The sequence below is a fragment of the Eublepharis macularius genome, chromosome 4 (genome assembly GCF_028583425.1).
Source record: "Eublepharis macularius isolate TG4126 chromosome 4, MPM_Emac_v1.0, whole genome shotgun sequence".
NCBI classification, from domain to species: Eukaryota; Metazoa; Chordata; class Lepidosauria; order Squamata; family Eublepharidae; genus Eublepharis; species Eublepharis macularius.
The window spans coordinates 167,121,663-167,148,436 of record NC_072793.1 but is presented as its reverse complement, the minus strand read 5'-3'; the positions used below and the strand labels follow the sequence as shown (position 1 = coordinate 167,148,436).

The window sequence follows — 26,774 nt, the reverse complement described above, 5'->3', positions numbered from 1 at the left end:
CCTCCTTTAACAATCAAAGAGGATTTATTTTATTTTATTTTTTAAATACCGAGGTAGTGACAGCGTATGGTTTTTAAAGGCACGGGGTTCTTCACCAGGAGCAGGAGGGATGGCCTGCCTTGGAGTGCTGGAATCACTTGCTGCTGGAAAGCACTCTGTATATGCCCAGAGGCTTCTCGTCCACCACACTGCTGTTGCTAGAATCTTCTAGGCCCCATAGTTTATGTAGGCCAACCTCCAGATGAGGCCTGGAGATCTTCCAGAATTACAACTGATCTCCACACTACAGGGGTCAGTTCCTCTAGAGGAAATGGCTTCTTCGGAGGGTGGACTGTCTGGCATTATACCCCGCTGAGGTCCCTTCCCTCCCCAAACTCCGCCTTCCCCAGGCTGCACAAAAGAATATACCACCACAACCAAAAATACACATTTGCCAGCAATGATCTAATGACATTGAAATGCCAGGGTTTTTTTCCTTCCAGCCAGTTGTGCATCAGATTATACAGTTGCATGGATTTGTACATCTTTATTAGTTGTGGTGAAATAAAACAAAAATGAAGTGGCGCCTTTTGGCTAATTTGATGTAGTGGTTAAGAGCGTGGGACTCTAATCTGGAGAACTGGGTTTGATTTCCCACTCCTCCGCTTGAAGCCAGCTGGTTGACCGTGGGTCAGTCACAGCTTCTAGGAGCTCTCTCAGCCCCACCCACCTCACAGGGTGTTTGTTGTGGGGATAACAACAACATACTTTGTAAACTGCTCTGAGTGGGCGTTAAGTTGTCCTGAAGGGCGGTATATAAATCGAATATTATTATTATTATTATTATTAATTTTACCATATTTATAGTTTGCCTTTCCCACTGAGTCTCAAGATGAAGTGTAAATTGATGTGATCAGTAGGATAAGATTTCTAATAAGCAAAATACTAGGAATAGGATCACAAAAATCTGAAGCACACATATCCCAGCAGAAAGAAGCTTTCATGTATCAGAGTTCCCTTCATCAGATATACTGACAAAATGAGATTTGATTCACAAAAGCTTATGCCGGAATAAACTTGGTTAGTCTTAAAATGTGCCACTTTGCTTGTTTAATCTTCCTGTGGTAGTTAGTTGGAGAAAAGAAACCCCAAAAGCTGTGAAAATCCTTTGATTGGTTTGGAATAATAAAATGCCGCACCTTTGATTACTGTTTTTACAGCAAGCCTCTCCAAGAGCTGTTTAGATGGCTATCAAGTTTTATATGAACCAGCTGGATAACAAGTTCTATGTTTGCAAGGATGTTATATGCTCTTCTTTTCTATTCTGACTGTGGGCCTTTCAATCTTTTTCATTTAGTATTAATTGTATTAAATTGAATCTTGGGAACACTGAGAGGCATTTTCCGTAATTATTCCTTGAGTGTCATAGAATGGTTTTCTTAAAAGTGTGTGTGTTGTAATTGACCTTTTTACAAATTGCCACGGTTGGGATTTAGGGACAATTCCACCATCAGTCACAAAATAATGTGTCAACAGTCACCAAAGTTCCAAATGCTTTTCAGTGGGCGTTCGCTTGATTATTTTTCTCACAAGGAATGGTTGAGTGTGGAAAAAATGGCAAGAATGTCAGCAATAAGGAGCTTTTCACACAGGCTTTGTAACCCAATAGTTACCTGTTTCTGCCTTGATGTGGGGATGGCTGATTCAAAGGGCACTTACATTTATATGTGAATTCGCTGCGGCCATTTCAAACAGCACTACTTTTTCTGGCAGTGCTGCAAAGGGTTTTTTTTAAAAAACAGTCGCGCTATAGCACTCTAGCGTCAATGCGCTAATGCTGATACCACCATACCTGCAATACCAATAATCACCACTGTAGCGCTATACTGCAAACCCGTCATCGGTCCAAAAAAAGGAAGAGAAAGAATGCACTGGGAATGGGAGGGAAAATAATAAAAGGTGCTGGCAGAAGTGCCATAGACACTTTAAACAGTGCACTGCAGTGAATCTGAAGCACATAGAAAACTTGAGAACAGGAGAAAGGGGATTTTAATAAAACTTGGCTCAACCCCTGCACTGCAAACTAGACACAAGTGGCTGTGTGTGCAAAGTTTTAAAAAATCTGTTAACAACCAGCAGCCAAAACAGCTGTCTCTTAAATGGCACCAAAAACCCCATTGGCAGCCAGCAGCCAAAACAGTTTAGAAAGGTTGTGTGAAAAGGCCCTAAGTGAAATCAGAGAAGGAAGGAAGCAAAGACAGGCGTTTGTCTGCTTTTATCTTCTTAAGCAAGAGTTCAGTACTGCCCAGAATGAGCCTGGTTATCTTTTATCTATTTTTTTTGTTTTTTAAAAAAATTCTGAATCTTTACAAGTTGCCTTAAAATCTGCTTCTGTTAATTTATGTCTTCAGGGTTTTGAGGCTGGGGGTATACTACTCACCCAGTGAAGGATTTCTACCCAGAAACCCGTTGCATATGTGTATTTGTGTACATTTATGTTTGTGTATTCTATCTGTCAAATGGATATAAGATAGGAGTTGACCATGCTTGTAAAACATAGCTTTGCAGTCCATAACCATACATCTCTCCAATGGTATTCTGCTGCTTGATTTGTCAATAGATGGTTTAAAGGTAGATATTTTTTTTAAAATGTTGTAAAAGGCCAAAGGCCATTACAATGGATGGTTTAAAGGAATACTTACACTTGAGTGAGATAGTAAAGAGTCCAGTAGCATCTTCAAGACTAACCAACTTTATTGTAGCATAAGCTTTCAAGAGCCACAGCACTCTTCGTCAGATGCATCTGACGAAGAGTGCTGTGGCTCTCGAAAGCTTATGCTACAATAAAGTTGATTAGTCTTAAAGGTGCTACTGGACTCTTTACTATTTTGCTATTACACACTAACATGGCTAACTCCTCTGGATCTATGACTTGGGTGAGAGTTAGTGTGGTATAGTGGTTAGAGTGAGAATGATGTTCAAATTTTTACTCAATCATAACTCTCATGAACACATCACTCTTAGTGCAACCTGCCCTGAAGAGGCCATGGTTCAGTGACAGAGCACATTCCTTGCATGGAGAATGCCAAAGGCTCACTCTATGACAGTTTTCTTTCTTCCGGTAAAACAATTTATATTTCTCAAGGCTGAATAAAGCAGGCTTGTCAACTAAACGTTATTGGATATGTTAGAGACAAGAAGATCCGTAAACAAATGGGGGGTGGGTGGGATTTCTGGCCAGAGGAAATCCTGGAAGATGCAGGGTTTGTAGAGCATGTGATACAAAGTTTGCAGTATGATCCCACAATCTCAGGCAATAGCCAGCAGTCCCCAAAGGGCTTAAGAAAGAAGGCTGCCTACAGGACCTCTGCCAATCAAAACTGGACCAGAAAGGCCAAGAGCACACATGTCTCATGGTTATTTCTTCAGGATCAAGTGGAGTTGGAAAGAAGTTTTGGAAATTTATTTTTATATATGATTACAGCAGCAAGACTGTTATATGCACAAAACTGGAAAACTCCAATATTGCCTACAATGAAGGAATGGTGAATAAAAGGTCTTGGAATATGCATCGATGGCAAAACTTACTTCACTGATTAGAGAGAGAACGGTATCTACATTTTTGGTTGAATGGAAATTGTTTATAGATTTTTTTACATGAAATAGACCATAATGATTTGATGGTCTGTGGATTCACGGATTAAGGAATATGCACTATAGAAAAAAGAGGGCTTTTATTCTTAACATAGAATAAGTGAGAATTTGAAAATGACACATATCTGCTGCGGAGAAAATAGGAACCCAACTTGTAGTTTAGTCTTGCTTTTATTTTTCTTCTCTATATCTTCTTCCTCTTTATTGGTTGCCTTTTCTGTTTTTTCTTTCATGTTTATGTGTATTGTTAGTTTGGTTTATTTCTTAGATGAGTGTGTTTGTTCTTATCTTTTATGTTTGTTTAAATAAATTTAATTTTAAAAAAGGATAAAATGGAGGTAGAACCACATATGTTGTTTTGAGTTCCTTGGAGAAAGGGTGAGATAAAAATATAAATCTAAAATAGGCAGAAACGAAAGCTGCACGTAACTGTGAGCAGCTTGACATTCCAAGTACCAGGGACAGCAGCCAAAAATGGAAATTAAGCCATTTGTCAGCCAGTTAATATGTCACAGATCTCCCAGCAGAGTTTAAAGAAACATGTTGAAGGCTTCTCCTTAAAACTGTCACAGAGGAAATAAGACTTTTTTTTTCTTTTCTGATTTTTTAAGGATATTGAAAAACCAGTCAATGGTGTGGCTGAATTGCAAAAACAACTATTAAACTTTTCTGAGCCTACCACTGACAAGATGAATTAGCCGTGTTAGTATGTAGTAGCAAAATAGCAAAGGGTCTGGTGGCACCTTTAAGACTAACCAACTTTATTGTAGCATAAGCTTTCGAGAGCCACAGCTGTCTTCGCCAGATGCTTGCATGCATCTGACGAAGAGAGCTGTGGCTCTCGAAAACTTATGCTACAATAAAGTGGGTTAGTCTTAAAGGTGCCACCGGACCCTTTGCTATTTTGCTACTACAATTATTTTACCACTGACAAGAAAGACACATTGAAAGAGTTGAACATACTGGGGTGGATGTTCTCCTCACACAGGAGTTTGTATGACAATGTATTTTTCTTACCACAACTGTGTGCTGTAGCTAGTTAAGTCCAGGATCAGTTGAAAGGAGTCTTATATAAACTGAAGCCAATGGTTCTTAATCTTAGGCCACAAATGCCCCATCAGTGATTGAGTGCCTTCAAGGCTGAGTTTAAGCCAAACAGCAGTCCAAGCAAAGGAGCATCTCTGGCACACCCTCCATTTGTATAACTTGTGAATACTTCAATCAAGATTCTCTTTCTTCTTTGATAACAGAAGATGCAGTATGAAGTCCAGGGAGCTGAGCCATAACAAAGCCCTGTTTTCAGAAATAACTTGAGAGTGCAACAGATGTATTGCAAAGTGTGTGTTCCAGGCATGATTTTGTAGTAAGATTTCTAAAGGGGAAACAATGTTAGCGTGTTGCAGCAAAAACAGCAATATTAATGTGTTACAGTAAAAACAACAAAAATATGGTGTAGTAGTTAGAGTGCTGGACTAGGGCCTGGGAGACACAGGTTTGAATCTCTACTCTGACTCTCGAAAGCTTATGCCCTGTAAATCAAATTGGTCTTTAAGGTGCTACTGGACCCGAATCTTGCTCTTTTACTACAAACATGGCTACCCACTTGAAACACTGTCATGGAAGCTCACCCAGTGACCGTGGGCCAGTCACACCCTCTCAGCCTAACCTACCTCTCAAGGTTGTTGTGTGGAAAAAACGGAGACTTATGTAAGTCACCTTGGGTCCCCACTGGGGAAAAAGGCAGTATATAAATGAAGTAAATAAAGTAAGTGGCACTTTACAGACGACCACATTTTTATTGCTTGTATAAGTATTCATCGACTATGGCATGTTACAAATTCGGCTCTAGTCCACAAAAGTTTACTCTCTGATAAAGCCTGGTAGACTCTGAGGTGTCATAAGAATTCTGTTAACGTGGTATGTGCCAATGGTCTTCCACCTTTCAAGACCCTTTATCCACTTAGTTTGGAGAACATAACAGGAAGTCACCTATACGTCTGAGTCAGGCCGAAAAGGATCCAGAGTTATGACCTCACCAGTGTCGAAGCCAAAACCCACTGAGAGCTGGGGGCAGGAAATACAAGCTGAACAGGTGTGAAGAACAAACCAAGGGGGACAGGCATAAAGGAATCCGCTCCTGTGGTATGCGACCTTGCCCTCCTGCTGATCATCTCAGCCTGGGCGTGAAGACAGGCAGAGGCCATGGCACCTGTCCCATTCAAAAGACAATAATAGTGCAATCCTAAACAATATTACTCCCGTCTAATCCCATCGAAATCAATGGGCTTAAACTGGGGTAACAGTGCTTAGGATTGCGCTGTAAATGTATTTATACTGCCTCGTCCCTTAAGCTAGAATGCCAAATTAACAGAGAACATCTACCCACAATTACTCACACCCTGTTTGTTGAATGGGCAACAAATGTTTGTTTCCCCACAAGCTGAAAGCGGAAATTAAACGTGAATGCTACTGCTGCGCATTGTCAGCGTCACAAGCAAAGACGAACTGTTTGTGCCAGTTGCACAGTGCGTAGTCTGCGACAGGAGGAACCTGGCTCCCAGAATCACCTGTCCCGAAATCCATCCCCAAATGCCTTAGCAGTTGTGTCACAGGAAGTGGACCATGTGGATTCTGATACGGCAATTAACTGGTTTGTAAATTTTCCAACAATAAGGAAGCAGTTGGGGGCAGGGACGGGGAGCTTCCCATCTCTGAATCATCCTAAAATCAAGAACACAGACTTGGCATCTTTAATTTTTCCCCTTTTCTTTTTATTATGCTTTTAAATATTAAAATTAAGTACAATACCCACATAGCAACAGCCCCTGGAAAAAATAACATAAAAATAAAATGGATTACAGCTAATAATCTCTACATAGCTAATACAGCTAAGTAAGGAAGATGAGCGAGAACCAGAGGAAAAAGTCAAACTTCTTTAGCTCTAGGTTATATTTTTATTTGCAAAAATTAAAAAAAAGATAACCAACAGGCAAATGTTTGTCTTTTCTTCCTTTCTTTTCTATATATACTCCATTGTTTTAAACCTTTCTGCAATTTTCCAAACCATTCTTTCAAGAGACGATATCAGAAGGGCATCATTTTGCATGCACCTAGAGGTAAACTTTCCAATAAAGTCACCACAGAGAGAAAACATCTCATTTGAATCTTTTTAGGCTTGAAATCTCAATGTTACTCACAAAAACTTTAAAAAAAATCATTACAGGCAATCTTTATTTCATAGAGGTAGCCGCGTTAATCTGTTGCAGCAATTAACAGTAAAGAGTCCTGTGGTACCTTAAAGACTTAACATATTTTTTTGATCTGCTGCCAACTTCACCATACTTCAACAAAAAGAGTGTAACTGTGTGCACTGTGTGCATACATATCAAGCAAGAAAGGACAACATTTTGTACCTCTGACAAAGTAAGCTCTTGTACACAAAAGCTTGCGCCACAGCACCTAGGAAGCTGCGTCTCCACATGTTCACTCAAGGCTGGGCAACAGACAAGACCAGTTCACTGTCCTAATGACCAAGATGGCTGCTTGGGGTGCCAAACCGCTGGGCAAGGGGGGCAGCTCTGTGGAAGAAGGTGGCAGGTAATTTGTGCCCACATTCGCTTCTCTGCATCTCACATTGGATTCTGCTGGGACAGCCCAAGAAAAGACCCTCACCAGGGTGGGGTTGAAACTGGGATGCCAGAAGTAGGGCATTATCACCTCAGGAGGAACGGTGGAGCTATCACAAGACTATATGTGGCTGGGGGAGGAGTTTCAAAAATTGTCTTAGGGCGAAGGCTCAACGTTCCAAAGGGTGTAGGAGGCAAATGCTGCCTAGACCTGTTCATAAGGTTGAGTGGCCACAACAGCCATTGTATCACCTCCTATGGAGCTCTCCCAACAGTTTGGACAATGATTGGTTGAACACCAAGAACAAAAACGGCCACAAAAGTTCTCTTGCAGAGGACATTGATAGTTTTGTTGCCCTCAAGATCCGTACTTCAGGTCCTGGCCCACTGCATTATTTTGTTTTATTACAAATGTTGCTGTTAGATTGAATTGTTTTATATCAGAAATAAATTTTACCTACGTTGTTTTGTTGCCTTAGACAAGCTTTTTTATTTGCTTGTGTTGTTTTTCCAGTCCTTCACAGCCCCACTTTGTCTTATTAAGAATCTTTCCTGCCACACTGAACTGTGGTTAACATATTCTGTATCCCATCTGCTGACTGACTAGTCTACGTCATACCTGTAATCTGCCCAGCCCCACTGCATATTGTATTTTATCTTTGTTGTTAGACTCAAAGGTTTTTATCATACTTCATAATTTGTTTGCTGGTTAGACTGAATAGTTCTTACCATATTTATAATCTGCCTGGAGTCCCAATGAGAAAGGTGGATTGTAAACGTAACTAATAAATAATAATAAAAGCACTTTTACTAACCCCACTCCTCTCTGATTGTTGCCCAAGGATGATGTGAAGTGCTTTCTCTTTACTTTTGAAAAAGCAGACCCCATGGCTGTGAACTCAGCAGAACAAACGTGTGGTTTCATACCTGCTAGGGGTGCTCATACTATATGCTAGTCTGTACTTCCCTAGGATTGCTTATAATTGCCTAAAAGAAATGATAGTGAACTGCTAAGAGATAACGGGGGAAATGAATTCACACAAGTTCCAGAACTTATTTCCTGCTCTCAAGACTCTTTGAGGGGAAAGGGAGACGGAGGGCCAAGCTACACATGACGAATGACACTTGAACAGCAAGTGTATTTCTCCCTGTTCACTTGCCCTCCACTCAATCCACTTGCCATTCAAGTGTCATTCGTCATGTGTAGCTTGGCCCAGAGGGAGAGGTCCTAGTTCCAAATTACTTCAGGTTGAGAGTCACACTTCCGCCGCTTCCCAGATGCACTCTGGGTCCTTCTCTCACTTTCTTCAACTGTCCTCCATGGATACTAGGGCACAGGAGGAATCGACCAACTAGACCCAGAAGGAAACAATCAGGGGCTATGAGTGGCATAAACTTTTATTACACGCATGCAATTGGTCTACTGCCCAAAGGAACACCATGCTACAAAGTGCAAGGCCAAACGGGATATAAGCTCTCAGAACAGCGCTGCCTCAGAAAAATACCCTTTTAAGTCTTTGTACACAAATTCACAGGTTTGCTATGTGCTCATCTGTTCAGAGCCCATCTTGGTCACCTTTGCATCTCATAATGACCAATGTGCACAAGCACATAAAGAGTTGGCCAGCCATACATGTACAGAAATCTGTACTTGAGTGGACAAGAATTTCTGATTTATTGGACCTGGTCCAGCATTGGGCTAAGATGCTCTCGAATTCCAAGCTCTCCTTCACCAAGATACTGCTCCCAGGTCCCTGGAGATGAAAGAAGCAATGCACAAGCCCACAGAAGGACCATATGTACCACTGCTTACTTCTCCAGCTGAGGAAGATGGGGGAAGAAGACTGGAGTGTCAACCCAGAATATCATACAATGCATGCATGAAATACCGCCCTCAAATCTACAGGAAGAGACAGTGGTGTGCTAAGGGTTCATAATTCCCACCAAGGAGGTGCACACCCTGCAAGGAAAGAGAAAATGGTGCCTGCTGGAGAATCACAAAAGCAGACAGAAAGGAATAGGAATTGATGCAGTTACTAGTACCCTGGATGAAAAAGATATCCATTCTAGAAGTCTACAACTACTCCTGGACCAGACAATAAAGACATAGGACCAAACCCACCTCTTGAGCCCTTTTTTTTTTATCCCTCTCTTCCCAAACATTGTGATGTGAAGTCCCCCAAGAGTCAGTAATGACTCGGTGCTTGCACAGGGGACTACCGTCCCAAATTTAAGGGAACACTGCTGCCCCACTTTACAGAAGGCCACATCCTGGGGACCATCCAAAGCTCTAGTGAACCCCTTTCTATGGTGGTTGTGGGTTTTCCAGGCTGTATTGCCATGGTCTTGGCATTGTAGTTCCTGACGTTTCGCCAGCAGCTGTGGCTGGCATCTTCAGAGGTGTAGCACCAAAACACAGAGATCTCTCAGTGTCACAGTGTGGAAAAGATGTGGCAGGTCATTTATATCTACTCAGGAGGGGTGGGGTTGAGCTGAGTCATCCTGTAAGAGTTTCCCAGGGTGTGGAATGCTAATGGAAGGAGGCTTCACTGTATCCTGAGGAGGTTCTTTTGCATATGGATTGGTGCTTGATGTGCTAATCTTCTCTGCAGGGCTATTGTTGGGGATAGAATGTTTTGTTAGCCTGGTGTTTTTCAGAACTGGAAACCATGCTCTGCAGAGAAGATTAGCACATCAAGTACCAATCCATATGCAAAAGAACCTCCTCAGGATACAGTGAAGCCTCCCTCCATTAGCATTCCACACCCTGGGAAACTCTTATAGGATGACTCAGCTCAACCCCACCCCTCCTGAGTAGATATAAATGACCTGCCAACACCTTTTCCACACTGTGACACTGAGAGATCTCTGTCTTTTGGTGCTACACCTCTGAAGATGCCAGCCACAGCTGCTGGCGAAACGTCAGGAACTACAATGCCAAGACCACGGCAATACAGCCCGGAAAACCCACAACAACCATCATTCTCCGGCCGTGAAAGCCTTCGACAATACAACCCCTTTCTAGTTTGCAGAAACTACTCTGACAGCTATAAAATAGGGAATCTTAGAAGAAGCAGAGGATTGCATAGGGAGCTCAAGATACTCTATTAATTTTGGATCATGCAAAGTTCTATGTATCTTGATAGAGCGACTGAAAGAGCCCTACTACCCATCCACCCTAGACTCAAGGGCTATTGGGAGATTTCCCTGAGACTCCAAAACAAAGACAAAACTGCATTTTGCAACCCCACAATAGAAGTTCCAGTTTATAACAGTGCCTTTGGACTCCTATGGGGTTGCCGCTATATTTCATGTGTTAATAGACCATTCACTGTTGCTTATATCGACGACATTCTGATCATTCCAGACACAACTGAAGCAGCTCGTTTTAATTCTTTAAAGCCCTAAATGGCCAGAAATCAGGGTATCCTAAGGCTTGCATGCTCCCATGAAATTGCGCCTTTACTTTAAGATCCCACCTGCTGAAGTGGTATGATTAATGGATAGCCTTCCTCACCTCAGTCAGGCACACTCCTGACTGTCCTTCTGATGCTAGACATGGACGTTCCTATTTTAGTTACCTTTTGATTAGCATTTTGTTTTTAAGCTGGACTCTACTGGAAAGGCTTGCAGCTTACCAGATCTTGCCACCGTAGGGGAGAATGCGACCACAGGAATGTGCAAATATGTGTTTTAAGGCACTGGGTTGGATCCAGTGGCAGATCTATGGTATCCAAAGTGAGGGGAGTGACTTTTGTTAAAAAGAACCCCAAAACCTCGTGCTGTTTTGGAGGTTCCCCTAACCTCAAGGAGCAACATTTTTATGCTGCAGCAGGATAGGAAACGCGCAAAAGTCCCATTCTGGTAAGCCCTTCCATTCGGGGAATTTACCCCTGGATCCAACCCAATTTAACAACTGCTGCTACTTTACTGGCATTTGCCCTGCAAATCGGCTCAGCGTCTGACACCTTCTTCCAGCCTAGGGGGGCTTCCTCCCACATAACGGGTTCTCCAGTTTCATATGGATGAAGTTTTCAAACTTTGCTACGCAGTATGGCAGGAAACATGACGTTTTATTGCGTGTTGGCTGCATTTTATTGCTGTGCTTTTATCACACTTTCTTTGTTCTTAGCAGTTGCCGCTGTTTCTAATTAAGGATTCATGAGACGTTCATAGCTGGGAATTCATTTGTATTTTTATTGTATTTGTATTTCATGCCTGTCTTGAACATTTTATTGGAAAGGTAGGGTAAAACTGTTTTAAATAAAATAAATTCTGGCCAGTATTGGGGGGAAAACACCTTCGGCATCAGCACTCTACTCTGACAGACATTCATGAGGTAAGTTTCCATGTCACGTCTTCCTAGTGAGACACCGGCCACTTAAGTAGCCTCTAAGGCCTTGGGTAGGATGAGGAGACATCAGATCTGCTCTCAAGAAGGTGGACATGTTTGATGTAACATCTCTTCAGAAGAAATTTTTAGGACTGTCAGGATATATGTGCCAAATGGGTCACATAATACACCTATATTGTGCCAGCTGCATTGTCTGCCAGTGGAGTACCGGATCAGGTTCAAGGTTTTGGTATAAACCTATAAAGCCCTATGCGGACTGGGACCAGCATATCTGTGGGTCCGCTTTTTTCTATACATGTTCCGGAGGACGTTTCGATCAGCAGAAAAACAACTATTGGTGGCCCCCGGCCCCCGGAAAGACTGCCTGGCCTCAACCAGAGTCAGGGCCTTCTCACTCCTAGCTCCGACCAGATGAAACTCTCTGTTCATCGAAACTAGGGCCCAGCAAGATTGGCTATCTTTCCGTCGGGCCTGGCATATGGTTGAGACTGGGCCAGGCCTCTGCCGGACCTGTAGGAGGAAGTGAACAATTTAAACCTCCCCATAAGATCTGTCCACCACCCTGTTTTAATGAGCTAAGCAGTGATTACTGTCATCTTGGAAATTTTATTTTTTATTATAATTGAGATTTCATAATGTTTTTAATGATTTTATGGAAATGGCATGTAATTACATTATTATGTTTTAAATGATGTGATCCGCCTTGAGCCTGCTTGCGGGAAGGGCGGAATAGAAGTCCAATAAAATAAAATAATAATAAAAATATATATATTTGGGGGATGGGGTCGGTCAAATCACAGCCAAGTTATGATGACCCTATAGGATTTTCAAGGCAGGAGCTGGGGGGCGCACAAGATCATTCCACCATGGAAAACAAAGCTTTAATGGAGCGTGTGCATGACCTCGCAATCTGTTTCATCATACGATGGACTGTGGCCACCTTCAGTGGATACCAGGATGGTACTTGTTCCTTCTTACTCTTTGAGTTCACCATCCACCCATTTGAAGGAGAAATACCTGTTTAGTTGACTTCTTTAATGCAAAAAAAAAAAAATGAGGACAGCAGAAAGTCCTGGGTTCAATACCCAGCATTTGCAGCTAAAACAACCTAGTGGCAGGCAACGTGAAACATCTCTGCCTGAGACTCTAAAGAGCCACTGCCTGTCTGAGTACATCACACTGAGCTTGAATGAGCAGGGGGCTGATTCAGTATATAGCATCTTCTTGTGTGTGTTCAACTCACTTGAAAAAGTGTGTTTGACAGAGTCCCCTGACCATCAAGAACAGATTTTAGGGAAGCATTATGGGATGCAACGGGAGGTGGAAGTAAGGAAGTTATGCTCCATGAATGGAAATCCCTTTAGGGGGCTGGAACAGAGGGACTGGAGAGAAAGAAGTGGGGCGGTTCTCTTTCGGGAAAAACAAAGCAGTCATATGGAGGGAACAGAAAACCATCACAGGTCCTGGGCCAGAGGTCTAAGCCAGTGCAGTGCTGTGTTTAGAGTGTCAGACTGCAAGACCCAGGTTCGAATCCCTGCTCTGCCATGGAAGGCTGCAGGGTGACCTTGGGCCAGTCACACACACTCAGCCTAACCTACCTCACAGGGTTATTGTAAAGATAAAATCGAGGAGAAGAAAAATCATGTATGCTGCCTGAGCTTCTTGGAGGAAAGGCTGGCTAGAAGAAAGGTCCCACCCAACAAATCTGCTTGTCTAGAAGGCTCCATAAGATTCTTCACTGTAAATGATGCCCTACTTACCAAACCAAAGCTAAAACTTTATTCTTCTGTATGCTTGGCAGCCTCCCAGATTGCATGCCTAGATCAAATACCTAAAGATGCCCATGTCCAGCAATGATGGAAAGTACTTTTCTGCTCTCAAAACTAAGAGGGTTACTTGTATGTTGACACTAGCCAAAAGCTGTAGCAATGTTACTAACTTTCCAGTTCTAAGAAATCTGCAGCAATGTGCACTGGTGGTAAGAAATTCATTTAAAAACATTGCATTAAAAAGTATTTCACCTCTCACTGGAAAAGAGTAAATATTCGTAAGAGTTATTTTTCATGTTTTTTTCCCCATTTCATGCCTTACGGGGAGGGGGAGACAAAGTCTTTTCTCTAAACCTCTGAATTTTCACAAGTCTACATGCACTTTTGTTTGGAAAACACCAAATTTGGCTTTTTGCAAGTTATTTATACTTGGGATGACACTACATTTCTAATGGTGGTGGGAGGTTAATTTACTCTCAGCATCCTCCAGCATGGATCCTATTCCTGTGTCAGAGGAAAGGATCCCCAACTGTGCTGCTTTCCTATATTATTATTTTTCTTCTCTCATGTGCCTTACATGTTGAATGATCTCTGACGCTTTCCCCACAGTCAGTGTACACATAAAAGTTCTCTCTACTGTGGGTTTTCTCGTGCACCATTAAGGTTGCAGTCACTGGTTTTCTGATACATTGAGCTTGGATATGGTTTCTCTCCAGTATGGATCATATTTCTTAGACTTCCAAGTTCCTTTACCCTACTGAAATTTTGTCCACATTGTATACACCTACAAAGGTTTCTCTTCCAATGTGAATTATTTTAATGCGCTGTAAAGTTTCCTTTCAGGTAGATACTTTTCCCGTGTTTCTTAACACTTGTAAGTTTTCCCTGTAGTGTGAATCCTCTGATGAGCAATAAGGTTGGAGCCTGAACCAAATCTTTTCTGACACACGGAGCACTGATATGGTTTATCTCCAGCATGAATTCTCTCATGTGCAATGAGGTTGGAACCACTAGCAAAACTTTTTTCACATACGGAACACTGGTGTGGTTTCTCTCCAGTGTGAATGCGTTCATGAGTTCTCAGGTTTCCCTTCTGACGGAAGCTTTTCCCACACTTTGCGCACTTGAAAGGTTTCTCTCCAGCATGAATTCGCTCGTGGGAAATGAGACTGGAAACACTAGCAAAACTTTTTTGACACATTGAGCATTGGTATGGTCTTTCACCAGTATGAATTTTTTCATGTGTGGTCAGGTTTCTCTTCTGACGGAACCGCTTCCCACATTCCGCACATTCATACGGTTTCTCATCAGTATGGGTTTTCACATGTGCGATAAGGTTGGAGCCACTAGCAAAACTCTTCTGGCATATGGAGCACTGATGGGGTTTCTCTCCAGTGTGAATCCTTTCATGTGTCGAAAGATTGCCCTTCTGGCGGAAGCTTTTTCCACATTCCGAACACTTAAACGGCTTCTCATCAGTGTGTGTTCTCTCATGAATTCTAAGATCTGAGATCCTTCTAAAGCTTTTGCCACAGTCACACAGGTGCATGATTTGGCAGATCTTGAATTCATCTTGGTCCAACACACCCTTCGCAATAGCTTCATCCACACTCTTCCCTGGTTCAGGTCTCTCTTTGCTCTCTGGTCCTTCCCGACTTGTTCCTTCCCCACAATACTGGAACGAGTTGCCGCTCTTCAACAATGTGTCGCCTGATGTCATTTGCTCAGAATGACCCTGATGGACAGTATCCACTTGGATCACACGCACATGCCCTTCACCTGCAAAAATAAACAAGAGTCACAGTTCTCCTGTGTTTTCCCAACAGACAATCCCAGATATTAACTAATATGAGAGAAAACAGTACCTCTGACCATGTGCAGTCCGCCTTTCCCTTAACACCGAGTAAACCATATTCACCCCATGCATGTTGGATCAGAGAGCAGGAAATCCAAGGCCTAATCCTCACAGAAGTGCTAACCCTGTGTGGGAGGCTGTACCGTTTCAGACTGAAGGTGTGGGATCCTGTGAGGAAATGTTCCTCCAAATTAAAAAAAACCCATACAAGCAGAAAACTAGTATGCCAGGGAGAAGACAGCTGGCAAGCATACCAGTTATCAGTACACACAAAAAAACAAAAATGACAAGAGAATTTATTAAGATATGAGGCCAGAATGTCAAGCAATCCAAGAGATGTGTATGTGATATTTCTCTCCAAAGCACATATGAAAACAAACTCCCTGAATGAAATGTTAGTAGGAACCTCAAACTTCTTCAGTAGCCGGCATTATCTTTTTTTTTACAGTTGAAAATAAATTTAACTTAATAGTTTCTACCATTCTTTGATACTACTAGATTCATCTTTTTAAAATAGACATACATTTTTCAGAAGAGAAAGGCCTCACCAATACATTAATTTGGGGCATTTTGAAATCCTGAGGCACTTGTGCTTCCAGCATGTTGTCTCTCCACAGTATCTGATACTCTGTTAACAGACACCTATCATGTCCTTGGATGGTTACAGACACACCATTTGAACCTGACATTTGGTAAAATTCTCCCCACTTAATGGGATAATACAGCATCTTCCAACAGAGACGCTGCCCTCTTCTTTCCTCTGAACACAGACCTGCGGAACATTCCAGAACTTCAGCCTTTTATTTTATAATAAGAGTCACCTCAATAACGGATGCTTGTCATAAATGCCTTGCCTAACAGAGTAGAAAGTGTTCAGCTTGTGGACAAACAGGTACTGGACCACAAGCTTCGCTCAATCATCTTTGCCTTTTTGATATCCAGAACAGAGGGGCCTAGTTTTCTTCCTTTCATTAAAAACAAAAGCAAGATCTTCTTACCTAGTAGCTTCTCATCTCCTTCCCACTCTTGCTTGGTCTTAATGTCAAGATTCCAAAGGTCTGGTGGTGGAATGTTGTTTGCCTCAGCAGAATTCACAGTTGCCTTCTGCAAAGATTCAGACACCTGAAACACCAATGAAAATCCCATTCAAGATGGGCAGTGCAAATACTGATTTTTCCCACCCCAAGAGCAGATTCACACAGTCCATTGCTTCCCATTCTAGTGATGACAGAACCTCGTATTCACTGAACCCCTTTCAGACAACCTAAGCATCACAGCCTAAGAATGAAAAAGATTGGGAAATCAACTCTGGTTTGAAAAAGGAAATCGGAGCTGCTCTAAAGTGACATCAAACTTCCTCACCTGTTCTTTTGGTCTCACGACCCCTTTCTGCTTCAACAGGAAATCCTCTGCCAGAGTTACTGCTTGGATGCAGGTCTCTGGACCACGTTCCCTCACCCAGCTCTGCATTTCCTGGGGCAGGACAGTCAGGAACTGCTCCAGGATCAGCAGCTCCAAGATCTCATCTTTCGTGTGCCTTTCTGCTTTCAGCCACTGGCGGCAGAGTTGCCGGAGTCTGCCGTAAACCGCTCTTGGACCTTCCACTTCCTGGTAGCAGAACTGCCTGAAGTGCTGACGTTTCCTCTCCCTCGCGATAGCCTCTCTTTGCAAGATGGCCGCCTTCACCTTCCCATAGTCTCCCCTCTCTCGGGCACCGAGGCTGCTGAAAGCTTGTTCAGCCTCTCCACTGAGGGCCGGTAGGAGGAGGGCCACCCACTGGTCACGAGGCCACCGGCATATGGTCGCAACTTGTTCGAAGGAGGACAGAAAAACCTTAGCATCTTCCCATGGCTCGGCCTCCTCAGACATCTGAGGGTTTGCCCATCCTGAGTGAGGAGCCTGTAGGGTCCCCAGGAACTCTTGCCACTGGGCTTCCCAATGCTGGTGCATGCCCTCCTCTGGTTCCTTTTTTATATGGTGCAGAGATGTTGCGGTCTCCAACTCCTCGATACGTTCACCGTGTAGAACCTCTGTGGCTTTCGCTCCCTCCATTTCTGACCACAATTTGAAAGTATCTGGATTCTCTTCCTCTTTCACCAGCCGTGGGACTATTGCTGCCCCCTCCTCTACAGACATGTTCACTTCCACCTCCACACTCAAGTTATCCATCACACAATTAAAATGTTGGGAGACTTTTAGTTCCTGGGGGTCGTTTCCTTTAGTTCTGCCTCTACTGTAGGCTCTCTGCCTTTGAGTCAATCCGTGTGTCTTGTTTCTGAATGTCAAGGCAAGTTTCTCTACAAAAAAGTGAAGGTATTCTAGTTAGTGATGTCTTATATGTGGAGTCATGCTAATGTTAGAGAGTGTGCAGAGAGGAGAGTCTGCCTCAGACCCTGAAACTAATGTTCCTACTGCCCCACAGTTAAGAAACACCCAGAAGACAGACAACCCCAAGTGCTGGCATATTTTCTGGTGAGATGACAGAAAATCCAGAAAGACGGTTATGCTCCTCCCCCAGGCAACCAAATTTTTAAACCTTACCCATGAGGTGAATAAGAACATTATTCTCCCCATTTCGATAGGGTTCCACTGAATCTTGCAAACTCGGATTAAAAGCCTAGGAGTTAACTGGACCCAGCATTATTGCTAGAAAAGAAAGTTAATGCAGCTGCAAAAATGCCTTCTACAAACTCAGTCTAGCCTGGAAGATGTCTCCCTCTTTGAAATGACCAACCTAGTCACCTGGATCCATGGTATAGTAACATCAAGGCTAAACTACTGTAACATACTCTACATAAGTCTCCCCTCAAAGTTAGCTTGGAGACTCCAGTTGGTGCAGAACACCACAGCTCAATAATTATCAGGAGCTAGGTGGAGGATACATATTTGTCCCATTCTGCAATCACTCCATTGGCTATCCATACCAGGCTCAATTCAAGGTTTTGGGTATCACACACAAAGCCCTCTATGGCCTTGGTCACTTGTAACTACAGGGCCACCTCTCTCCCAGTGCTCTACCACAGCAGCTTCACTCATTTGAACAAGGCCTTCTGCAGCTCCAATTAGCAAAATCAACAGCTGCCTCTACACATGCATTCTCTGTGCTCATCCCCAGCACATGGAATGGCCTGCCTGAAGAGGTCAGGCAACACCCTCTTGGCTTTCTGCAAACTATACTATACTGAATTAGTCAGGAGGGCTTTTTTACATAGGTAATAAGGCTGTGCTGTAAGAAAATGATTCAAGTCATGCTTTGATAAAGGGATAAGAACTGCAGACTATACTACTGCGTACCATCAGTTGCTGTATGTTCCTAGTGAGAAGTTTCCACATCATTTAATATGTCGTGTCAAATTGCTTATATTTTGTTTCAGCATTGGAACAGCTGTGTATTGGACTCCTGCTTGTTTTCAAATTTCTGGAATCTCCATCCTATTGTACTGTCTATTTGAATGCTCCAGCCCTTGATTGTGTTGATTTACATGTGTAGTCTGCCTTGAGTCTCAGTAAGAAAGGCAGTCTATAAATTAACTTAACAATAACTTGTTGTGGGCTGTCCAAAACTAGATTGTATCTGAGTTCCACTTGCTGTTCTCCACTCATGGAGATCCGCTCAATGATTCTATCCCAGACTTCCTTGTTAGGTGGGTCTGCTACATTTCCAATTGGGGCATCAAAGAAACGAATAGGAAAAACCAGAGTTTCCTCATAACTGACTGAATCTTCCAGAACCCAGAAGAGGAGCAAGATCTTGTCCACTCCCCGCTCCCCCCCAAAAACACCCTATCAAAATGCAATCAACAAGACCTTATGCAGAAGGGACTGAAAGTGAAGAGTCCACTCTTGTCATCATACAAACTATGGCAAGAGATTGTGCCACATACTCTCCCAGAAATGACTGATGCTATCTTATTAGCATCTTGTATAACAAACAGGAGAGGATGGAGAAAGCCATCTCTGAACTGAGTTCACTCATAAAGAACCAAGCCTTTATATAGTTTTCAATTGGCAGGACTTTCCAAAAAGAAGGCAAGTCACGCACAATGTACTTCTCTTTAGAACAAGAAAATCAATAAACTTGCTAGCCTGATGTATCCTCCACGGGGCCCCAACAACAAGACTTTAAACACACCCAGCAATATGGCTGATCTCTCACACTGAGCCAAGGAGAAGGACTTGGTTCCCCTCCCAAGAACTGTCCTTCTGACCCACAAAATCCACACAGATGATACAGTCATGTGGTGACTTGAAGGCCTATTTGTTCTGAGTTCGTCTAAAAGAATACTTCTACCCCACCACCATAATGACAGATAGCTGCCATTATCTCAACATACCTCTTTGGTTAAAAAACAAATTCGGAATGCCTTCATCACAGTGCCCGAACTGAAGCAAATTAATAGACAACATTGCTTACAGCAAAACCTCAATGGTGCATAAAGGGATTCAATGAATGACCTCAGAAACAATCCTGACAACCGTAAGAGGAAAGGACAACAAAGGGGGACAGCTGTCATTACGAACAAGTTGGAATATGCAGAGGAGGTCCAAGTCAGCTGTCCAACACCACATTTTAAAATCCACTAACCTGAGGTCCCACAGAAGAATACGAGACAGAGTTATATAAAATAAGGAGATAATTGCCTACATTATGTACAGAAACCGGTCTATATGGACACACTCAGGAACTATCGAGTACATTATATAAAACGTAGTGCCATCAAATTGCAACCAGGTTTCAATGCAAGAGATGAACAGGGCTGGTTTGCCATGGGGTAATTTTTATTTAGGATGGCTTTTATTTAGCCATTTTTAATGTATGAGTTATTTTTAACTGTTTAAAATGTATTTTATGTTTGTTTCTGTTTTATATTGTAAGGTGCCTTGAGCTCCTCGATGCGGATAGGTGGCTAATAAATGTCGTGCATAAGTAAATAATTTTTTCCGTTGCTTTGTTTTACATGGAGTTTATAACTAGCTTTTTAGCTACAAACTTTGCCCACTGTTCGTACATGGAACTTTAAAGGAATTGAAGGTTTACTTTGGAGGGGAAACAATTTTCTATGAAAAAAGCCCTGAAAAGAATTCATTAAAAGAGCTTTGTTTTATACACAATTTTATGAAATTAGCACTGTTTTATAATGAAGACACTATATATTTTGCAAATTTTCACATTTACAGACCACTGAAGAAGATTATTAAACTTGAAACATGTTTGGTCTGTATGTTTGTGTTACCTTGGTTTTGAATGTTGGTCTGTATGTTTGGTGATTTTGATCTCATATTTGTATGTTTTTAAAATTTTATTTATATTTCAGGTAGTGATTAAACGACCAGTTTCAGTGGGATTTTTTCTTCTGCAACCTTTTTTTGCTTCATTATTAGCTATGTTAGAATCATAGAGTTGGAAGGCACCTCCAGGGTTATCTAGTCCAACCCCCTACACAATGCAGGAAATTCACAACTACCTCCCCCCCCCCCAACACACAAAGTGACTCCTGGTCCATTCCCAGAAGATGTCAAAGTACTATCAGGATCCCTAGCCAAAGTGACCTGGGGAAAAATGCTTCCCGACCCCAAAGTGGCAATTGGCATTACCCTGCACATGTAAGAAGGGGCCATGAGAACGAAACACTGATGTAACCCTTCCAGCCCTCCCCTCTCATGATCTACCTAGGTTCACAAAATCAGCATTGCTGTCAGACGGCCATCTAGCCTCTGTTTAAAAACCTCCAAAGAAGGAGAACCCACCACCTCCTGAGGAAGCCTGTTCTACTAAGGGACGCTCTGTCAGGAAGTTCTTCCTAATGTTTAGCCGAAAACTCTTTTAATATTAACCCACTGGTTCTGGTCTGACCTTCTGGGGCAACGGAAAACAACTCCACACCATCCTCTACATGACATCCCTTCAAGTACTTGATGGTTATCATATCACCTCTCAGTCGTCTCCTCTTCAGGCTAAACAAGCTCCTTCAACCTTTCCTCGTAGGACTTGGTCTCCAGACCCCTCACCATCTTCATTGCCGTCCTCTGGACATGTTCCAGCTTGTCTATATCCTTCTTAAATTGTGGTGCCCAAAACTGAACACAATACTCTAGGTGAGGTCTAACCAGAGCAAAGTAGAGCAATAACATCACTTTGCGTGATCTGGACGCTATACTTCTCTTGATACAGCCCAAAATCACATTTGCCTTTTTAGCTACCAAATCACACTGCTGACTCATGTTCTCTTGGTCTCATGTTCTCTGGTCTACTAAGACCCCTAGATCCTTTTCGCACATACTACTGCCAAGACAAATCTCTCCCATCCTATAATTATGGATTTGCTTTTTCCTATTTAAATGCAGAACTTTATAATTTATCTCTGTTGAAATTCATTTTATTTGATTAAGCCCAGTTTTCCAGCCTGTCAAGATCATCCTGTATCCTCCTGACTCTGTCTTCAACCGTATTTGTTACCCCTCCCAATTTAGTATCATCTGCAAATTTAATAAGTATACCCTCTATTCCTTCATCCAAATCATTTATAAAAATGTTGGTTGTAGGTTGTTTCTCCTTTTTTCCATTTTGTTCGTTTGTCGGATGCTGTCACCTACAGTTCCCAGTCCAAACCAGTTCCTACCTATCATCTACGATTTACAGTCCCTCCAAGATAAGGACATTTCTCTCACGGGACACGAAGGAGAAACCCCCTAACTTAAAGCAGCTTCTCCCTAGCAACACTGCACTGCTTGAGACGCACAGAACCAGGACAAGGCCCTAAAACAAATCAAAATTAGAGATGTGAAAGCCTGGGTTGGAAAACCCAGAAAAGTCCAGCGCTAAAAAATAATAATAATAATAACATTCGATTTATATACCGCCCTTCAGGACAACTTAATGCCCACTCAGAGCGGTTTACAAAGTGTTATTATTACCCCACAACAATCACCCTGTGAGGTGGGTGGGGCTAAGAGAGCTCAAGAGAACTGTGACTCACCCAAGGTCACCCAGCTGGCTTTGTGGAGGAGTGGGGAATCAAACCCGGCTCTCCAGATTAGAGTCCCGTGCTCTTAACCACTACACCAAACTGGCTCTCAGATATACACACCAACTTTTTTCTTTCTTTTTTTGAGAGGGGGGCCTGGGAAATTTGGGGTAGCACTATTATGAAATATTTTGGGGGGAATGCGTGAAATGCTTTAGAAAACGCTTTATTCAAATAAAATATGCTAGCGTGGAAATGTTTATGCAAGACAACCAAAAACATTTGAGAATGATCATTCCTATGTATACTGTAGACACCTGCAACATTTAAATGCGAATAAACTTGGCAACAATTAATATGCTCTAATAACCAAATAAAGTAGAGCATATTAATTGTGTTGAGGGTTTTCAATGTTACAAAATTTAACTTGATATCTAGATAAGCTGGTAACCATATTATGACTGTATATGATTGTTTTTATCCAAAGTATACACTTTCTTCTGTTTACTATAAATTTGTTTTCTGATTTCAGCTACTTTTTCATCCCTCTCAGATGGCAAAAATTAAAACACATGGGCTAAGGCAGCATAATAATAACAACATCCGATTTATATACCGTCCTTCAGGACAACTTAATGCCCACTCAGAGCTGTTTACAAAGTATGCTATTATTATCCCCACCAAAAAACACTCTGTGAAGTGGGTGGAGCTGAGAGTGTTCCGGAGAACTGTGACTGACCCAAGGTCACCCAGCTGGCTTCAAGTGGAGGAGTGGGGAATCAAACCCAGCTCTCCAGATTAGAATCCCGCACTCTTAACCGCTACACCAAACTGCAACATAAGCTGCAGCAGTCTGCAACTCTCTTTTGCTTGTAGAAAATCGGGCATTTATGCCCTAAATATGCCAAATCAGTACAATGTAATATGCCACCTATATGATACTTTATGCTATTACAACAGCAACAAAAAAAACCCTAGGATTTTTCCCCCCAGGACTTTCTCTGTGTATTTCCAGAAATTTTACATCTCTAACCAAGATACCATCCTTTCCCCCATACACAGTCAGGCAACATGCTCACAGGACCTAATAACATCAGCTGTACTACCTCGGACTCACCCCCTTGCTTGTGCTCCAAAATAATATACCCATCATGTATGATCAACATAATGCCCTTCTGCTATTTACACTGGACAAACAGGTCAATAGCTACAGAAGAGAATAAATGGACACAAATCTGACATCAGAAACCAGTGGGGAGAAGTTTGAATCTTCCAGGGTGCACCACCAGTACCCCGAAAGCTACCATCCTTCAACAAAATAACTTCAAATGGAGACTCCAGTGCAAAACTACAAAAGTGGAATTCATTAAGAGGTTTCACTCTACTGGGACAAGAATGTAGCAAGAAAGAGCATGAGACAGCAGGGTGGATAATTTCAATTTTATCACTTAAGGAGAAGTTTTGAGTGAAGGAGGGGAAGGGGAGCTAGCTTTTGTGACATGGAGTCTTGGACTAGCGAAAATTCAGGCGACACACCAGGGTAAATAGGAAATTAGGAAGATAAATGCCAATTTGTCTCAAAAGAGCTCAGTTGCTTGAAGATAAACTGCCAGTGAAGGAACAAATTGTTCAAAGACGGGGGCAAACGTTAATGAAAAAAGGGGATGAGCTGAAGGCAGAAACCAGACTGCCTAAAAAGAGAACCAAGTTTCTAGAGAAGCCACTGAATCAAGAAGAGGAGGACTGGGGTATGTGTACATGGAGCAATTTTATTTTTTACTTTATTTATACTCCTCCTTTCTCTCGAATGGGGACCCAAACGTGGCATACATCACTCTCCTCTCCAACATTTTAATCCTCAGCACCTCTCCCCCTCCCTCGTGAGGTAGGTCAGGCTGTGACTGGCCCAAGATCACACAGCGAGCTTCCATGGCAGAGCACGGGGGTCCAAACCTGGACCTACCAGGACCCAAGTGATCAATACAACAGTTGCCTGGGTCCAGTTGGAGCAGAGAAGTCACACAGAGAACAGTTCTCAGAGAAACTGAGAGGAAAAGACTGGGGGGCTGCGTTGTGTGGGGAGGAGATAAAAGAGTCAGGAGCTTTGAAGGAACAAGGTGTTAAGGAAGGAAAGTTGCAGCATCTGAGGCAAAAATCACCAAGGCAGAGGCGTTATTAAAACAGAGAATGAAAGCTTAGGAAGGGGAAGAGAGAAGACCCCATGGGGCTGCGCTAAAGGCAGGAGAACCAGAGTCCCAGAATGGAGCAGCAAAATGGGAGGGGGAGCAATGGCTTGGGATGAAATTGCAAAGGGCCGGACGGCAGAAGGGGGTCAAAAGGTTGGAAAGAAGCACCAGACGGACTCGGCGAAGGAAGAGGGACCGCAATAAAGCGACGCCCCCCAGAAACAGCCTCTGCACCCTCGCGCGCCGATGCCCTTCAGCGGGCACGGCCTCGTCGGGCCGCGCTAAGAGCCCCGAGCTGGCTCCGCCCCTCAGCTTGGGCCCCAGAGGATGCTGGGAAAGGAGTCAAGTGTTGGGTTGGGGGGGGGGGGGAGACGAGGGTTAGCAGCCAGGGTGGGGGGAAGGTTGCAGGTAGCAGTAAAACAGGCGGCGAGAAGAGCAGCAGCAGAGAGGCGCCAGCCTGCGGACGCTTCGGGCTTGGAGAAAGGCGGTGATTTATGGGGTGGCTCCAAACACCTCCCCCGTCTTTGAGCTTTGAAAATAATGTGTTTCCCCTCCACCCTCCCTCCCCGGAACAGCTTTAAAGATTTTGTCAAGACATCGAGAAACTTACCTTGGGGGGAAAAAAGCAAGTCGGAGCTGAGATTCTGGTAAGGCTGGAGGGCGCTACAGCCACTGCTAAGCACCCCCTTCCCAGCCTGCCTGCCTGGCAAATCTTGGCGTCTCCGAAAAGCAAACCAGCCCCGCCAAGCTAGCCAAACTCAGATCCTAAGTAGGTAGGCGAGCTCACTGTCCCCAGAGAGGCGGACTACAGAGGAAGCATGCCCGGGTGCTTGGGGAGAAAGGAATGCCTGGATCGAAGGTGCGCCTGGGGAGGGGTTATCTTTGGGAAGGCAAGCGGACTTTTTTGCAGCCGGGGCTCCTCCACCGCCCTCGCAATTTCATTCTCTCGCCGCCTCCCCCGATTTGCTCCTTCCCACTCCCAAAGCGTCCCTCTTCCCACTCACCTCTCCCTGCAGGGCTTTGAGCAACGCGATGCGATGCAATTTCCCCCTGACCTGGGGCCAAGAGAGGGATTCAAAAGCTGCTTTCCCACCAGTTGTAAGGAAGGGAAGTGGCTTCGCTAATCATTTTACAATACATCCTTTCTCACATTTTTCGGGCCACTCTAGGACCCAGGATTGAGCTTGGTGGATTTAACCCCCGCGCACCAGCAACGGGGAAGCTGACGGATTCTTCTGGGAATTACTACTGCGCATGCTCACAAGTACCAGCTATACTCAGTGCAAGCGATAGTTCATGCCCTTGTTTGCCCTCAGCTGTCCCCGTAACGTTTTCACGCTATATCATATTCTCTGTAATATGTGAAATAAGTGATCAGAGATTGTGCCGCATGTTTTTTCACAGAAACAGGAGAAAGATTGCTGCGCGGGGGAAAGGTCGATGGAGGAAGCCTGCAGAATAGGAGAATGGAGCATGCGCAAGCTCTCTGATTGTAGCCGCTGCCTTCAGTTTGCCCATTTTTGCTGCGGAAAACTACCATGTTCATCCACAAGGTACTTTTAGACCAATGAAGGATCTCAAAACAATTAGCAAGTTTTTAAGTGCCCCCCGTTATCAGACTGAATGTTCAGTATTTACTCAATGCAAGACTATTTTTTTTCACAATTATGCCATCCAAAAAGGGGGGCGGGTTCTTTCTTTGGCACAAACTAAAGTTATAATATCTGCACTTCTATGTCCCTCTTCTAGACAAATTAGTGCCCAACTCAGAGCGATGAACAAGGTCAGTGTTATTATTATCCCCCCAATGAAACTGGAGCGCTGGGGCCAAGTTTAGGGTTGCGAGCACCAAGCTGGGAAATTCCTGGAGATCTAGGGGGTGAAACCTGGAGAAAGGGGTTTGGGGAGGGAAAGGACCTTGGCATGGCAGAATTCCATAGAGTCCAACCCCCAAAGTAGCCATTTTCTGCAGGTGAACTGATCTCTGTGGCCTGGAGACCAGTTGTAATTCCAGGTGATCTCCAGCCACTACCTGGAGGCTGGCAACCCTAAGCCAAGTCTACCTACCGAGCTCATGGCTAGGGTTGCCAGGTGGAACCTGCAATTTACTGAGGGGGATGATCGTTGTGCGCAAGTGCTTCCCGCACTGCCACAATTATGTCACTTCCTGAAGAGACGTCATGGTAGCAGTGGCGGACATACCTCTCACGCTTTGCACAGGGCCAGTTCAGCCGATTTGGGACAAAAATTGGCTTCTGTGAAGCAAGGGGGCATGCCTGGCGCCAGCACAATAACATCACTTGAGGAAGTGATATTGTAGCTCCCCGCTGGGAGTGTGCCTGCTGTGCACTTTCCCGGGTTGCTTGCCAATGATGGGCGATTGCCG

General features: G+C 43.4%; 1 protein-coding gene across 2 annotated transcripts; it reads right to left on the bottom strand.

The window, feature by feature from the left end:
- Window positions 1–11,089: 11,089 nt before the first annotated feature.
- Window positions 11,090–25,494, bottom strand: LOC129327321 (zinc finger protein 397-like). Of its 2 annotated transcripts, none has more exons than XM_054975864.1 (4): window positions 25,393–25,494; window positions 16,600–17,534; window positions 16,236–16,359; window positions 11,090–15,161 (listed from the first exon to the last, which is right to left on the bottom strand). In XM_054975864.1, the coding sequence occupies exons 2-4, from the start codon at window positions 17,404–17,406 to the stop codon at window positions 14,248–14,250; spliced, it is 1,845 nt and encodes a 614-aa protein (XP_054831839.1). In that variant the 5' UTR covers window positions 17,407–17,534; window positions 25,393–25,494; the 3' UTR covers window positions 11,090–14,247. The 2 variants fall into 2 exon arrangements, with proteins under 2 accessions (XP_054831839.1, XP_054831840.1); XM_054975865.1 differs by lacking the exon at window positions 25,393–25,494 and adding an exon at window positions 23,983–24,008.
- Window positions 25,495–26,774: the final 1,280 nt, after the last annotated feature.